Source organism: Pogona vitticeps, chromosome 2 (assembly GCF_051106095.1).
Source record: "Pogona vitticeps strain Pit_001003342236 chromosome 2, PviZW2.1, whole genome shotgun sequence".
NCBI classification, from domain to species: domain Eukaryota; kingdom Metazoa; phylum Chordata; class Lepidosauria; order Squamata; family Agamidae; genus Pogona; species Pogona vitticeps.
In genome coordinates this window covers 254,250,018-254,267,181 of record NC_135784.1, presented here as the reverse complement: position 1 = coordinate 254,267,181, position 17,164 = coordinate 254,250,018, and the positions used below count along the sequence as shown (strand labels likewise).

Sequence of the window (17,164 nt, the reverse complement as noted above, 5' to 3'; positions counted from 1 at the left end):
AACAAAAGGGAAGTTTCATTAAATACAATATCTTGCTTTGTTAACCTGTCCAACCAATCTATTGCATCATGCCAGAATGATTTGAATAATGGGCAGGAGATCCACTTATGTTCCAATGTTGCTTTTGAACCACAATTTTGCCAACACATGTATGTTGCCTCCTTACTAATTTTAGAAGTTTTATAGGGCAAAAATGCCATCTACAAACTGCTTTTAATACCATTACCCTAGACGTGGCCAAAAAACAATTTACATGGTTGCATAGTCCATATTTTTGCCCAAGATTCTTCTGATGTATAAATATTTTGACGTGTTTCTCAAACTGTCTTAACTCCCATATAATTACCATACTCCTCATTAACAATTTTTAAAAATAAATTACTGAGTTCAATACTCTTTTTAAATTAAAATTGTCTTTCATACAATAGTTTTCTAATATTGTAAGTGCTCTACTAGGACCTGAGTTATTATATCACTGAGCTGCAAATTCTTTTGAATTAATTGGAGCCAATTAGTTTTTATTTAGGTAGTTCTTTCTTTTAACAATCTAGTTGAAATTGGTTTTCCTCTTATAAATCTCTAATACTGTAAATCCCAATTTCTTTCCTGTGTTTAATTCACTAATAAAAGGGTTCTGTATTTTAACCCTATTTCTTGGCAACTGTGATATGTATAAGTAGGAGAAAACGTAAGTATCCCTAGCTCCCTCCACCTGAGTCCAGTTGGCTGTCTTATTCATTTGTACAAATTTAAGAGTCTGAGCTGTTTGAAAGACTTCATAATATTTTATTAAATGAGGTACAGTATTGCCAATCCCCTTTTGTGTTACACTATTTAAAAACCTTAAAGTTCTTCCATTCTCTGCTATAAACATTCCCATACTTGTGCCACAATTTAAATTTCTTACGTAAATATCTATTTGTAAAGGTATATTTTCACACAAAAATGAAAATTGTGGTAACAGTTTTTACTACCAGAAATCGACCTAATCAAGATAAATTTAATTTAGCCCATTTCTTAATGATCTCCTTCATGGAAGTAAACATATTATCATATTTTAATTTGTACTTCTTGATTTATACTTTCTGTTTACCAGATTCTGAAAAGAACTGCCCATGTGAACAGGGGGTGTTTGAAACCCTTGTTTTTATATATATATATAAAAGCTGATCAAGTGAAGCAGCCAGTGCAAATATATATATATATATATAAAAGCTGATCAAGTGAAGCAGCCAGTGCAAATATATATATATATATATATAAAAGCTGATCAAGTGAAGCAGCCAGTGCAAATATATATATATATATATAAAAGCTGATCAAGTGAAGCAGCCAGTGCAAATATATATATATATATATATAAAAGCTGATCAAGTGAAGCAGCCAGTGCAAATATATATATATATATATAAAAGCTGATCAAGTGAAGCAGCCAGTGCAAATATATATTTGCACTGGCTGCTTCACTTGATCAGCTGATCAAGGTTGATAGCCTCAATTTTATTAAAGCTTGAATGGAGGTCAGATCTGGATAAAGTTTGCTATATGCTGGCAGCCAAGATGACTGATATTGTAGAAAGAGTTGCGGACTTCCTTGATATTATTGTTAGGAAATGAACCATTGTCCCTTTAGGGATGTCTAACACTTTTATGTCCTCTTGATGCCTATATATGTAGTTACCTAACAAACCACCATGACTATGTCCAATTTCTACCTATGCCAATAAAGATTTTATCTTATCGTACTACCAGATTCCTAGATATTAAAACTAAAGGAACAAATTGATTTTGTTTGCTACATTTCATATGCTAGACTAGAATCATGTGACACTATTATTGGAGACATGAACTTCTGAATATCTCAGTGGTTTAGGTATCTAGCTGCAGAGCTAGAGGCTGGGAGCTGGGCCTCCTTGACATGCGCTGGACTTCATGATTCATAGGGTCCCTTCCAGTTCTGCTGTTCAGAGTATTAAGAGTGTTGAACCCCAGTCTACCAGTTCCAGCCAACCTCGCTAATGGTGAGATATATGAAGGGAGTCACAGTTTAGCAAAAATGCAAAGAAGACTGAAAGTTGGCCACTTTTGGTACAAAACTACCTAGAACTGTAATGAAAATTGCAGAAAAGATGTGTGTCCCTATTTTCTAGTTTCCGGCCTGTTGCTGTGATTCTTTCCTGATATACAACTAACATTCTTACTAGCAGGTAAGGAACAGTGGGAGACAAGCAACATGACCAATTTGGAACTAGGGCTTTGTACAGTACCATTAAACTCACTGCTTTGTGCTGACACTTTTTAAGATGCTTTAATGAATTACATAGAAAGAAAGGAAGAGCTTTCTCCAACTTGGTTCTATATAGTTTAATGCTATTTTTGAGAGCCATTTGCAATCATGCCACTTTAATTTCAATACTACATGGACAGTTTCTGGTTAAAAATATCCAAGCCTAACACAAATCAGTCCCAGACAATCCAGATAATGTGGTTGCTGACCTTGAACCAGATATCCTGGAGAATGAAGTCAAGTGGACCTTAGAAAGCATTGCTAACAACAAGGCCAGTGGAGATGATGGCATTCCAGTTGAACTATTTAAAACTTAAAAGATGATGCTGTTAAGGTGCTACATTCAATATGCTAGCAAGTTTGTAAAAACTCAGCAGAGGCCAGAGGACTGGAAAAGATCAGTCTACATCCCAATCCCAAAGAAGGGCAGTGCCAAAGCATGCTTTAACTACTGTACAATTGCACTCATTGCACATGCTAGCAAGGTTATGGTCAAAATCCTGCAAGGTAGGCTTCAGCAGTTTGTGGACCAAGAACTCCCAGAAGAACAAGCTGGGTTTCGAAGAGGCAGAGGAACTAGAGACCAAATTGCTGACATGCACAGGCAGGTCCTGTTCAAAGTCTTCTGCCCCATACGCTAGCAGGTAGTCAAGGTAATGCCATTGGCCTCGACGAGCAGGGTACCCCCTTGGCTCCGACTGCTGGCTATATTTAAGGTGTTGCAGCAGCAACTTCAGAGCTGGCTTCGTAAAGTTTTTGCAAAAGGTGCACACAGATGTCTGATGTTCTTCCCTGAGGCAAAATAAATAACAGGAATGCCCATCGGAGAGGGGAATTTTGTTTGAGCAGACCTCGCACCTCCTGAAGAGATCCGGCGAGGCCATAAACTCAAAGTAAGCAATATGACAATTAATCCTTTTTTTTTCTTTTTGCAGATAACTCAGTTGTGAAGTGAGGTCAACAATCCGGAATCAAGCCACGGAGGTCCAAAGAATAGAGGGAAAGGTAAGATAGATCGATCGATTGAGCACACAAAGTTCTAAACAAAGCTGCAACAGCGGCAGTCGAAAAGGAACTGAGGCACTTGGTGCCGGGGGCGGAGTTATAGCCAGCATGGGGAAGGTCCCGGCACCATGTACTCGAGCTAAAAATTTCTGAGGCTGCTCCATGCAAGTGCGGATTAACCCATCAGTGTGCATTCACAGAGACCATGAAGAAGAACTGATTGTTGCTCAACCCCTTGCCTCTTGTATTTCCAGAAGGCTATCAACAGAAATGTAAGGCAGAATTGTTTTAGTGGGCATTTGGGTGCTAAGAATGGCTATTCCAGCACATGTATGGTAAGCATTCATTATATGGTAATGTATATAAGGTAATACTGTGCAGGTTGTTACTAGGTTTTATTGAATTTTATCATTTTTGTGAAGTATTTTATTGGGGTGTGTGAGAGAGGCAAATACATTTTTACCATACATTTTATCATAAAGACAGACAGACAGATATGGGATATCTAGTGTGGTGTAATGAATAGAGTAATGGACTCAGGACACCTGGGTTCAAATCCCTGCTTAGCCATGGAAACTCACTGAGAGCGCTTAAATATCTCAGTTACTTTGAAAGCCCTATTAGGGTTGCTATAAATGTATTCTGACCTGATAGCACATAACAACATGTATCCATACATACGTGTGTGTTTGTGTATGTTTGTGTATGTGTGTGTGGCTCTTCTTAATCCCTTGCTGTTGGCCTTCAGAATATACAAGGACATATAAAAAATAGATTTCTGACAGGACTCTGGCAGTTGAACTAGGTTGCTGTCAAAGGTTTGTCTAATCTAGGTGGCTGCTATCCTCCATTTATAGATTTTAAACAGAGCTTGGAAAAGTTAAAGCTCCGACAACTCCTTAGGCAGCTTGGTTAGTCCAAAAAAGCAATGTTTCCAAGCCCTAACTGTGCTTTGTTTCCTGATCTAATTCACTGGTTCCTAACCTTGGGTTACTCAGCAGTTTTGGACTGCAACTCCCAGAAGCCTTCACTACCAACTGTGCTGGCTGGGGTTTCTGGGAGTTGCAGTTCAAAAACATCTGAGTAACAAAGGTTAAGAACCACTGATCTAATTTACTTGTCCTGTTTTTTTTTCCCCAACCCTTCTTATTTTATTGTAATTCCCATTGATGGGAGAAGAAAGGTGAGACACAAAACCAAATGGCATTCATATATGAAATAAATCACCTTCTTGCAGTCTGAAGAAATTTGCTTTCCCACTAACCATATCAGGAAAATATCATCTCATTCGGCTTCATGGATACACACCAAGATAACAATATGTGGTCAGGATCTTAATATGAACTGGAACATTCAGTAGAATCCTTTGAACTACATTGGGTTTCAACAGCAGATAATACCAGCGCATAGCTAGGATGTATAACCTCACTACAAAATTTCAGGGGAGGCACTCCCTTCAGTCCACAAGTAATGGCAGATATCAAAAGATCCCTTAGCAAACAAGCTGATGTGGAAAATGTGCCATAAAGGCAGAAAGATTGAAAGCTACTATATTTTACCTGCAATACTCTGATCCTTTAGAAAAAGATAAGTAGCACTGAAATGCTTAATTCCTTTATGCGAAAACAAGAAGTCTTGCTCATTCTAATGACGCTGACTTCCAAATTTTGAAACCCATTAACTTAGTGGTATAAAGGAAGGTTTGCTTCCTTTATCTGATCAGGTCATTTGGTACCACTTTAACACAGCTCCTTTAGATTCTTTTTTACAAGCAGCTACTTCAAACAGCTCTAATAGCTGGCATGCCAAACAGCTGTCTGGGAATATGCACTAACCATACCTCTGCTTGTCTTATGAGGCCATGCTGATAAAAAATTTAAAATTGAGCATTAAGTGTTGTTGTGCATTCTACACTGGATGTTTTGGTTCTGACATGGTTTTCTCATTGGAATCATTCACTGCTCAGGCACTTGCTCCTGCCTTCTCTGAATTATGCATTAGATATTTTCATGTAGGAATTATCAACGTAATAGAAACAACCGCTCTGCAGGAAAATTCGGTCAACATATTTTATTTCCTCTCTTGAACGGATGTTAATCAAGCACATCTATTCAAGAAAGGGACATAAATTCCTTTCCTCCTATTTAAAGCACACACACACAGAGAGAGAGAGAGACACACACAGAGAGACACAGACATAGACATAGACCACAGATAAAGTATTTATCTGTGTCCAATGCTTGTCTGGCATACATCAGAAGGGACAGGCTGAACAACTGCTAGGGGAAGTGAAAGAAGTGCCAAAGGAGGACTGCAGCTGAACATTAAGACAACAAATACCATGACCATCAAAGAACTAGTCAACTTTAGCATTGACAAGGAATAAACAGAAATATTTAGAGGTTTTGTATACCTTGGTTCAACCTCCATAATTTAAATTGTAAACCACCCAGAGAGAGCTTTAAGAATAATGAGGTGATATATAAGTAGCACACTTTGCTTTAATTTCTTACTGGTAAACATGTCCCATGCATGCTCAGTTCAACCAAAGTGATTGTTTTTTTTTCTTTTTGAAAGGCCTTTTTAGAGGATCAATATTTCAGCAAAGGCATCCTGCGTTCTTTCCAAATAAACAAATAAGGTGTGGCCAACCATTCTCTTTCAAGATAAGTAAGACTGGTCTTTTCAATGTATTTGGTCTGTTTTAAATCTGGAGATGTTTAAGTCCACTTGTTTCTGCACAGGGAGGCACAGTTTTACTTAAAAAACAGTAATAACTCAAAAAACGTTTGCCCAAATTCCCCAAGTTTTGTACAGATCAAGATCAGACCGTCTGCCACATTTGTGCCAAATCTGGTGCTGATCTGAAGTCCAGTTTCAAAGTTATCATTTTTTTTTTGTTTGAGGGGCCTACATTTTAGAATTGTTGTGTAGAGTGTTGATTTGCTCTGCTGCACAATAACATCATTATCATTTTCATCATACAACGGTACAGAACCAGATGTTTCAGGAGATGAGGGAAAGAGGAAGAATGGGTTATACAGGGCAAGGTACAAAGAGCTGGGGGAAAGTCACTGCCAGAGGACAGAGAAAGGAGCAGTCCTGTACCTCCTGAAGCTGCAGCATATATAAATAAACCAGAGCACAAAAGAACTGCTATAAGGTGTAATGTTGCATGTAATAAGTCGAATTGCTACTGATTCAATATGTTTTTTCTTAGTAGTATTGTTTCAGCTAAAATTAATCAAAGGCAGTGAAACTCTTCTTCCAAATGAAGATTTTTATTTTTATTTTATAGATCAACATAAGAAATCAGAGGGCAAAAATGTTCAAATATGGTTTAGTTCCCACTCCCATTGAAATGCAAAGAGTGTCCCTGAACAAAGATACTCTTTTCTAGATAATTGAATCTTTACCATTGGGTCATAATATTTACCTTTCTTAATAATGCCAAAAGCCACCCATAACAAAAAATAAATGATATACTAAAGATCACAGATTCATAAACAGGGGGTGGGGTGAGATGATGTTTATCTCTTCATGCAACTGAAAAACCTAGGCATCTGTTTTCTGGATTATGCTTGAACTCTTGGAAAGTTGCCATCTAAACTTGGTCCATTATAAAAGATGGTAATTTGGATTAAATCTATTTCAGACTCAATTTCATTAGCTAAAAGGGGTTAAAAAAAACCCACACACCATGAATTGTAAATCTACAAGACATGGCTAGATTTTAATATTGTTCATTAAAAGTTCTATTCTCCTGAGCTTGCGTTTGTTTTTTGGCATTGGTTTCTTGTATAAACCATTTTTAAGGAGATGTTCCTTGCTGTGGTGGACTTGGGCACCATGCTGAAGCTGGAACGAGCACAGGGCTTGAAGTGGACGGAGGACAGTCTGGGGAGAAACAAGAAAGAGAGAACGCCTTTACACACAGTAGTTCCCAAACCACTTTGTCCACAATTCGCACACCTTTGTGTTTGCACACAGTAAACAAGTCAGCATGTTCACAGGAAGTCAGAAATATTTCAGAGGAACTGACATTCAAGGGAGTATGTTTTGTGTTCTGTATTTAGGACGTATTCCAGAATCTTTAACAACTTGTTCAGGTACTAAAAGTTCTGGAACATGTGCTTGGGATAAAGCAGAAAGCAAAGGAATCCCAAGCATATTTTTGATGCAGTTTCCAAATTCTTAGACTTCCAAAGCTGGGTGATTCTAAAGAGGTTCAAGAAGAAATGACTTTTATACTTATGCTGTTGTTTGTAAAGATTCCTGCTTGAAGTGCTAAGCACTGTATAGCATTTCCATTTTTAGGTACAGATGGAGAAGTGTATTGTGAAGGCATTTTTGAATCTTGACAGAGTCTTCCATCATAGACTAGTGGGATCACTTGGAAAGCAAAGGCTAATGTCCTCTTGTTATTCTTTGACCTGGTAGAATAAATGTACACTCCACAGCTGTCAGGTTCCAAGTTCTTGTAATGACACTTGACAGCTATAAGCTGATTAGTGCATTGGAATAATAGAGTGGGTCTTGCTCTGAGGACTATCTGAAATCTTTGTGATTGGTTTACACCTACATTGTAATATTCAAGCTAACTTTCAGGGTTCCTCAGTTCATCTCTGTAGAGAAGCACCCCAGGAGTCATTTTCAGGCAGAATTATTAATTTACCTGGCTGAAGTGTGACTCATGATATTTTAAACTGATTTATTTGGACTGCAGAACAATTGTTAAACATTTATATAGAGTTATTTATTTTAGCACTATGAAATGGGATCATTATGAGGCTGTTTAATACATATGAAACACTAGAGAATATATACAAAGCAAACATATCTAATTGCTTTGGCCTTTCAAAAAAATCAATGACAATCACACTTCATTTCCATTTTTGTAAACAGAAGAACAAAGGCACTCATTTAATATAATACTCATGTTTGCCATTTACTTTAAAGTAAAGAAGCATTTTCACTGGTTTAAATTTAGAGGCATTAAGTCACAATGCTGGAAAAACCCCTGCACACAATGGGAATTGCATGAGCAGATTCCTTCTTTGCCAAGTTGTCTGTCACACAACTGATTGTGCACCGATTGCAAAATTGCTTGCCCAGTGAACAACCTGACAAAGCAGGGCACAGCTTGTGTGATTACAGTTTACACACATGTTTTGTTCCCCAGCAGGATTCTAGTCACATCCTTTAACTGAGACATAACCAGCTGGTTAAATTGAGTCCTTTGATTTAAGTCTCTCTGCAGAAACTATTATCTTGTAAATCTAGATTAACAGTATTATCAAATTTTTAAAAAGAAAAATCTTTAATACAGGATTTTTGAAGAAGAAAAGTACACATATTCATGCATAACAGCAAGTAAAATCTATCCCTGACTAAAATACAGTGGTGCCTCGCTTAACAAGCGCACCGTTTAACAAAGAATCCGTATAGCGATCCCTTTTTGGGGATCGCTATACGGATCAGCCCCAATCGCCGCACTCGCTTTGCGACGATTGGGGCCTCCGGCGGCCATTTTGGAGCCGCCGAACAGCTGATCGGCGGCTCCAAAATGGCCGCCGCATGACCCGAAATGGCCCCTATCAGTGTTTTTGCGCCCTCCCCTTGCTTACGGAGGTCGCGAAAACGCTACGGGGGGCATTTCGGGTCATCCGCGGCCATTAAAATGGCCGCGGATGGCCCGAAATGCCCCCCCGCAGCGTTTTCGCGACCTCCGTAAGCAAGGGGAGGGCGCGAAAACACTGATAGGGGCCATTTTGGGTCATCCGGTGGCCATTTTGGAGCCGCCGATCAGCTGATCGGCGGCTCCAAAATGGCCGCCGGACGCGAAAACATCGCTGGAGGGGGAAGTTTCGAAGCTTATTGGAACGCATTAAACTAAGTTTAATGCGTTCCAATAGGCTTTCCTTACCCGCACAGCGATGTTTTCGTATAGCGAAGGTTAATCCGGAATGGATTAACCTCGCTATACGGGGCACCACTGTATATACATTAGAATTATATATCCAGTGGTTTCTATGTGTATTGGACATATCTAGTACAAGTACTTTATAATTATACTTAAGCATTCCAGTCCCCTATAATGAGAAGAACATCTTTCTTTGGTGTCAGTTCTAGAAGATGTTGTAAATCTTCATAGAATTGGCCAATTTCTGCCTCTTCATCATCGGTGGTTGGTGCATAAACTTGGATTACTGTGATGTTGAAAGGTCTGCCTTTGAGATTGTATCCCAGTACAGCTTTCCCCACTCTTTTGTTGACTATGAGGGCTACTCCACTTCTTCTATGGGATTCTTGCCCACATTAGTAGATATGATAATTGTCTAAATTGAATGTGCCCATTCCCGTCCATTTTAGTTCACTGATGCCCAGGATGTCAATGTTTATTCTTGCCATCTCCTGTTTGACCACATACAGCTTCCAAAGGTTCATAGATCTTACATTCCAGGTTCCCATGCAATATTTTTCTTTGCAGCATTGGACTTTCCTTTCACTTCCAGGTGCATCTGCAGCTAAGCATCCTTTTGGCTTTGGCTCAATCACTTCATTAGCTCTGGAGCTACTTGTACTTGTCCTCCGCTCTTCCTCAGCAGCATATAGGACGCCTTCCGACCTGAGGGGCTCATCTTCCAGCGCCATATCTTTTAGCCTTTTGTTTCTGTCCCTGGAGTTTTCTTGGCAAAGATACTGGAGTGGCTTGCCAGTTCCTGCTCTAGGTGAATCGTGTTTAATCAGAACTCTCCACTATGGCCTGTCCATCTTTGGTGTCCTTGCACGGCATAGCCCAGAGTTTCTCTGAATTACTCAAACCCCTTCGCCACAACAAGGCAACAATCTGTGAAGAGGGGCTCCAAAGGTACAAACTGCAAATCTTTAATTAGCTTTCTTTTTTTAAAACAAAAGAATTTTGTTTTAATTTCTTGTAAAATTAATACAGTTTTGTTCATCGGTTTAAATTTTACATAATGCTAATGGAGTGAAAATCTCTGCAAGCACACTTGCATTGCATTGCACCATTGTGCAAGCAGCTGTGCAACGACTTTCATAACCTTTTGCATGATTAATACTACTGGATACCACCCTTTTACTAATGTTGAAAAGGCACAACTGCTAGTGCAGTGGTACCTCTTGATATATGGCATTGCTCTCATCCTTTTTTCCCATTAATAGAAGAAATAACTCTGAAACCACCTACCTCTTTAATACTCTCATTTTTTTCCATGATGGCAAGGGCAACCGCTGCACATTCAAGTGTGGACAGACAAGCGTTTGTGGGCTGTGTACGGATCACATACTGACTTGAAAGGCTAGTTTTTAGTTGCACCTGAAAATAACAACGTATTATTTCACATTAAAGAAGTGTCTTAGTACCATAATTCAAATTCTCTCTAAAATGTTTGTTTTAACATATGTAGCATTTTATCTTTCAGTAATTAGTTATCACCATATGCATATACTTCAGTGCCCCTTACAGCACTTTTATCTGATACAATCAGTAAAAAAAAATAAAAAAAATAAAATAATAGTCTTTATACTGGGGGGGGGGGAGAGTCAAATGCAGTGATCCTTATTCATGGTTTTTTACCATAACAAACTCAAGACATATAAGACATAAGACTTATATAAAAATGCTGCAGTTTCAATAAAAAGATTTTAAAAATCAAAATGATCCCATATTTGTTGCACATAGATACAAAGGGAACAATTACATTTAGACATTTAAAAATATTGCACTTTATTTTTTATTGGAATTATGCATCCTGTTGTGCAGTTATGCAAAAGGTGCAATGTGCCATACTGGAGTAAATTAAGAAGTTTTGGTAAGCATTGTCTGTTGCAGAATGAGTTGCACGACTTAGCATGCAAAGATAAAGTCCATAGAGATATCTTAACTTAAGGCTGTTTGCTGGTAAAAGCTATGCCTTTTGTGAAACTGGATTGCAGCCACTGTTTTGTAATTAACAATATAGTTAACAGTAATATAAAGAGTTATATAAAATCAAAATAATAAAAAAGTGTCCATGTCTTTTAGTGGAGCACTTCTGTATTTATTTTCAGACTTGAAATGTTTGAAAATGATTAATTCATTCTCCCTATAATAAGAGGTTTACACTAGTACACATGTTAAATACTTCAGGAAAGACAAATGCCATTTATCCATTAGATTATGGGTTTTATCAGCTGCAAAGGTTCTCACTGCATTTATAAACAGTTACTTAGAAAATGACACAGTGACCTTTGTGACACTATTCAGGTGCTACTCATTAGATTTTTTCAGCATCACACAGGACCTGAAAATCAAACTTGTGTTCCAAAGCCAAAGTAGGACACACTCCTAACATTCACGCTAAAAAATATTTAAAAGGTGAAACACAGGCAGACTCAAGTGGCAAAACCCGACATGAAAGCCGATTGAAATGGATCCAGAAAATCCGTTTCATCCAGCAGCATCTGGAGTTGCCCAGCCAAAACCCGCTCCAACATCTTGCTCAGATATGGGAGGTTCGCCACTGATCGGTAGTTAACCACCAGCCTTGGGTCCAGGTTAGGCTTTTTAAGGAGTTGCCAAATTACCGCCTCTTTCAAGGTGGTAGGGACCACTCCATCTCTCCCTTTTTTATTGTTTTGATGACTTGAGTTAGGGTGTGGGATACAGAAAGTAAGAGGGGGAAAAGGGTTGGGGTTGGGGGAGGAGAAACAAAAATATACTAACATCCAATCTACAGTGGTGCCCCGCATAGTGACGTTAATCGTGTCCGGATTAATCGTCGCTATCCGGAAACATTGCTAAACAGAACTAAAAACCCCATAGGAACACATTAAACCTCATTTAATGCGTTCCTATGGGGCCCAAACTCACCGTTCAGCAAAGATCCTCCATAGCTCCACCATTTTCGCCGCCTCGATAAGCAAGGGCAGCGTGCAAAAATGCTTGCGGTAGCCATTTTGGGCACCCGGCAGCCATTTTGGAACCGCCGATCAGCTGTTCTAAAAACATCGCAATGCGAAGATCGGTAAGCGAAACGCTTACCGATCATCGCAATGCAATGTTTGCCCATTCAGAACATCGCAATGCGATCGCATTAGCGATCCCAAAAAATAGATCGCTATGCAGATTCGTCGTTAAAGGGTGCGCTCGTTATGCGAGGCACCACTGTATTTATATTGCAATATCAAGATTCACACTTCGCTTTTCTACTATTTTCTGCCTTCCAGATTTTAGTTCACACTTTGATCTAGGGACCACTCCCTCTCTCAAAAAGGCATTCACGGCTTCCTGGACCCAGGTGTGAACCCACTGGCAGATCTTCCAATTAGCCAAAATGGGCAAGGGTCGAGCGGAGTGGTGGTAGAAGAGACAGATCCAAGCACCCTGCCCACCTCCTCAGGTCTCAGCAATTGAAACTCATTCAATATGACAAGCAGTGGCAAATATTTTAACCACTATTCCTCAGGGCTAAATAAAATCACTCTGAATAATGAAGCCATCCTATTAGACTATATTAAAGTCTTCAGCATCCTGTACTACCACAAATAACAAAAAAAGCACCAAAAAACCCCACCAAACCCAAACACACACACACACACACACACACACACACACACACACACACACACACACACACACACACACAAGTTTATTCATCTTTCAGTTCTGTGTCTCAAAAACAGCTGTGTCTCAAAGCAATATTGTAAGGTTGAGAAGTTCATTAACACAAGAAAAATCATTATTAACTTTAGAATCCACTCAGCTTCCTGTCCCAAAAGATCCCCCATCTGTTGTTAACTTTTTCTGTAGGCCAAAACCAGATATCTTTTCTCTTTCTTTTCATTTTCACAATGCTGAGCCCACAATGTTTCTGCATCCCTGTGCTGGACATTACTAACACACTCTAATTCTAACCTGTCTCGGAGCTTTGCCTATATATAGTTTATTATAAGGACAAAGGCATATGTGACAAATTTACGGTTCCATGATGTAAAATCTCTCAGTTGTTATGCTCTTTTTCATCTGCAGGATTTACAAACTGTTTCTGCCATAAACAATAGTTACAATATTTGCGATGACTACATGAAACATCAGGATTGTGCCCTTCCATGGGAGGGCATGATGCTGACAAAACAAGTTGTTTAAAACGTATTGTTTCTACTCAGGTGTTGCCACTTCGAGCTAACCAGTCACCTCTATTTGTTTTTCATTACATTCAGAAATATCTTTAGCAGTATGTATTGATGGATATTCTGATGCAAAGAGTGACCCTTGGGTCCTAAATACATCTGCCAGCTCCCCTTTCCCCCAAATTAAAAATTAAATTTAAAAAATATTAAAAAGTCCAATTTTACCAAGTTTCCCTCCCAAGCCTCTCTTCCTGATACTAGGTGAGAGGGAGGTTTTTCAGTTAAAAGAAAAAAGAAATAAATATTTGCGGATTGCTGGGGACACAGGAGTAGACATCATTTGTGGAAGAATAAAATTGTTAGTTTTTCAGTTGTCACAGGATTCTTTATATTTTCTGCTACAATGTAACAAAGGTTACTCCCTTGGAAATTAAATCACATGGGGAAGTAATGCCCTCCGAAACAACAGCAACTGTGCTGAAGTATGCAGCACCAGCACCTATCAGTACAGTGGTGCCCCGCATAGCGACGATAATCCATGCAGCCAAAATCGTTGCTATATGGATTCGTCGCTATGCGAAATAAAAAAGCCCATAGGAATGCATTAAAACCCGTTTAATGCATTCCTATGAGCAAAAAACTCACCTTTATGTGAAAATCCTCCATACGGCTGCCATTTTCGCTGCCCGGTAAGCGAGGAATCCAGGCCAAAACACAGCGGGCAGCCATTTTGCCATCTTCTCCGCTCCAGCCCCTCGCCCTCCCCTCCTTACAGCTGATCGGCGCTGCTCTTAGAAGCTTCCCCAGACTTGCCCAGCAGGTAAACAGGCAATGGAAATGCACTGGGGAAGCCTTTGAAAGCGGCGCTTTCTGGGGTGTGGGTAGGTGGGTGTGGGTGTGGGTGTGGCAGGGGCAAGCCCGCCCCCTGCCCCCCAGAGCCCCCCCTCATGCCGCTTTCGGAAGCCTCCTGTGGCTTTTTCAGCAGTGAAAATGCACCTCTGAAAGCCCCGCTTTGCTGTGGGGTGTGCGAGGGGGGCACTGGGGGTGGCGGGGGGTGGCGGGCCTGCCCCTGCCACACCCCCACCCATCCCCACACTGGCAAAGCCCCGTTTTCAGAAGCCTCCTGGGGTTTTTCAGCAGTGAAAATGCACCTCTGAAAGCCCCGCTTTGCTGCGGGGGGGGCACGAGTGGGGGTGCTGGGGGTAGCGGGCCTGCCCCTGGCACATGCACACCCACACCCACCCCAGCAAAGCGCCGCTTTCAGAGGCTTCCCCAGTGCATTTCCACTGCCAGTTTACCTGCTGGGCAAGCCTGGGGAAGCTTCTAAGAGCAGCGCCGATCAGCTGTAAGGTGGGGAGAGGCTGGAGCAGAGAAGATGGCTCCTGGCTCTTTTCTGAGACGATCGCTCCCCCCCATCACAAGCTGTGCAAAAATGGGGCATTTGCGATGATGGGGGGGGAGCCATCATCGCAAAGCGATTTTTCCCTATAGGGAACATTGCAATGCAATTGCAAAACCGATGGCAAAATCTTCATCGCTATGCGGATTTGTCGTTAAAGGGTCACCCGTTAAGCGAGGGACCACTGTATATTGAGTAAGGCAAATTCTGGGTTTTAATAAAGGTTAGCAACGTGTTTCTTATTCGGTGCACTATTACTATATTTTTACTCTAGTTGTTGTTTTTTTAAACCTCAGGCACCAACATGACTTAAGTAGCATTGAATACAATAAACACCAAATTGGGAAGGGCACAATTTGCCAATTTGTACTTCTCAATATAGTCGTTTTTTTTCTTAATGACTGAATGGGAAAATGGTAAATTATTGGCGAACACATCAGAAGTACTCACAGAAATATAGCTGTTATGTGCCATCAAGTCACCTCCGACTTAAGGTGACCCTATGAATGAGAGATGTCCAAAATGTCCTGTCCTCAACAACCCTGCTCAGATCTTGTAAACTCTGTTGCCTCCTTTAGGAAGTCAGTCCATCTCATATTTGCTCTGCCTCATTCCTGCAGCCTTCAACTTTTCCTAACTTTTATTGTCTTTTCCAGAGAATCTTATCTTCTCATAATGTGCCCAAGAATTTTTCATCACTTTTGCCTCCAGAGATAGTTCAGGTTTGATTGGCTGTAACATCCACTGTTCACCTTCCTGGTGGTCCAGGGTAATTGCAAAGCTTTTGTCCAACATTATATTTCAAATGAATCTCTTTTTCTCTTGTCAGCATCCTCCAAATCCAACCTTAATGGTGGTGGCCCCAAATCTCTGAAACAGTTTACCAAATAAGCTACACCAGGCACATTCCCTACTTCTTTTTGTAGAAAATTTGTAAAAATGGAATTATTCAAAGCTGCATTTAGCAGCTGACTCTCCAGGATGCTGCATTTTTTTCTTTTCTTTTTGTATGAACTTTATATTTTATAATTGTGTAGCACCAGATGAGTTGAAATGTAAATTTTTACACTGAATATTGTGGGGTTTTACATTTTAACTTATAAACGCCCAGAGCAGTGCTTGCACTAATGGGGTAGTATAGAAACCGAATGAATGAATGAATGAATGAATGAATGAATGAATGAATGAATGAATGAATGAATGAATGAATGAGCTTTATAGAAAATAGAGAATACTTTCTTTCTCTACAAATTTCTTATCAGTCTTGTTTAAATACCATTTTCATTCACAGCTGATACTCAGTGCATTTTTGCACATAACTGATATGTTAATTAATGCACACATTATGATTTTATCGCTAGTCAAAGAAGAGATATATTACTAAGAGATTATTTTGTGAAGAGAATAGTTCATTTTGGCAATATCTGGACCAAATTGTCAATCTTTGTATTAAATCTGTCCTCACAGATTGCCCCCTCCCCATTGCCTTCTGATTTGGTAGCAGATAATATGTTTGCTATGATACAATTCTCAGTAGCTCACTATAATATATTAAAATATCATCTCTACAAAATGAAACAGTGAGTCAATTAAAGTTAAAGAACTTTTTTTATATTTAATTGCTTATCTGGGGAGAAATCCAGCTCACCCTTAATCAAAAGTCTGATTGAAATTCCAAATATGATTTTTCACAGTATGCATACACCAGGTTTGAATAGAGCTACTTAATGCCTAGCTTGCCCTGATGATACTGGAGCAACATACAAATGAGTTCAAACATGGTGTATTTGTTTGATAGAGAAATGCAACTGAACACAGATACGCTGCCATTATAAAAGAAATACAATTTTATATATATAAGAACATTATATATAAAAATAAATTCATAATGTTCTTCTTTTAAATACTTTCTCTGCCCTCACTAGAAACAGTATACTCTCAGTCTCTGCTTTATAAATAAGAGGCGGATCAGGCCAAGTAGACTGGTAACTGAATTAATTTGTAACAATGTAAGCATATAGAAAACTAAGATCATGGCCACTGGTCCCATGACCTCCTGGCAAATTGAAGGGGAAGATATGGAGGCAGTGATAGCTTTTACTTTCTTGGGTTCCATGATGACTGCAGATGGTGACAGCAGCCACAAAATTAAAAGACACCTACTTCTTGGGAGGAAAGTGATGACAAAACTAGACAGCATCTTATAAAGCAAAGACATCACCTTCCAAAGAAAGGTCCGCATAGTCAAAACTATGGTTTTTCCAGTAGTGACGTATGGAAGTGAGAGCTGGACCATAAAGAAGGCTGACTGCTGAGGAATTGATGCTTTTGAATTGTGG

General features: G+C 39.6%; 1 protein-coding gene across 1 annotated transcript in view; it reads right to left on the bottom strand.

Moving 5' to 3' along the window:
• Positions 1–1,448: 1,448 nt before the first annotated feature.
• DTWD2 (DTW motif tRNA-uridine aminocarboxypropyltransferase 2) overlaps positions 1,449–17,164 on the bottom strand; it is a 110,569-nt gene continuing 94,853 nt past the window's right edge. The window contains exons 5-6 of the mRNA XM_020780057.3: positions 10,503–10,631; positions 1,449–7,189 (exon numbers count right to left, since the gene is read on the bottom strand). Coding sequence (XP_020635716.3) covers positions 7,019–7,189; positions 10,503–10,631 — 300 coding nt within the window. The 3' untranslated portion in view covers positions 1,449–7,018. The remainder of the gene's footprint in view (positions 7,190–10,502; positions 10,632–17,164) is intronic.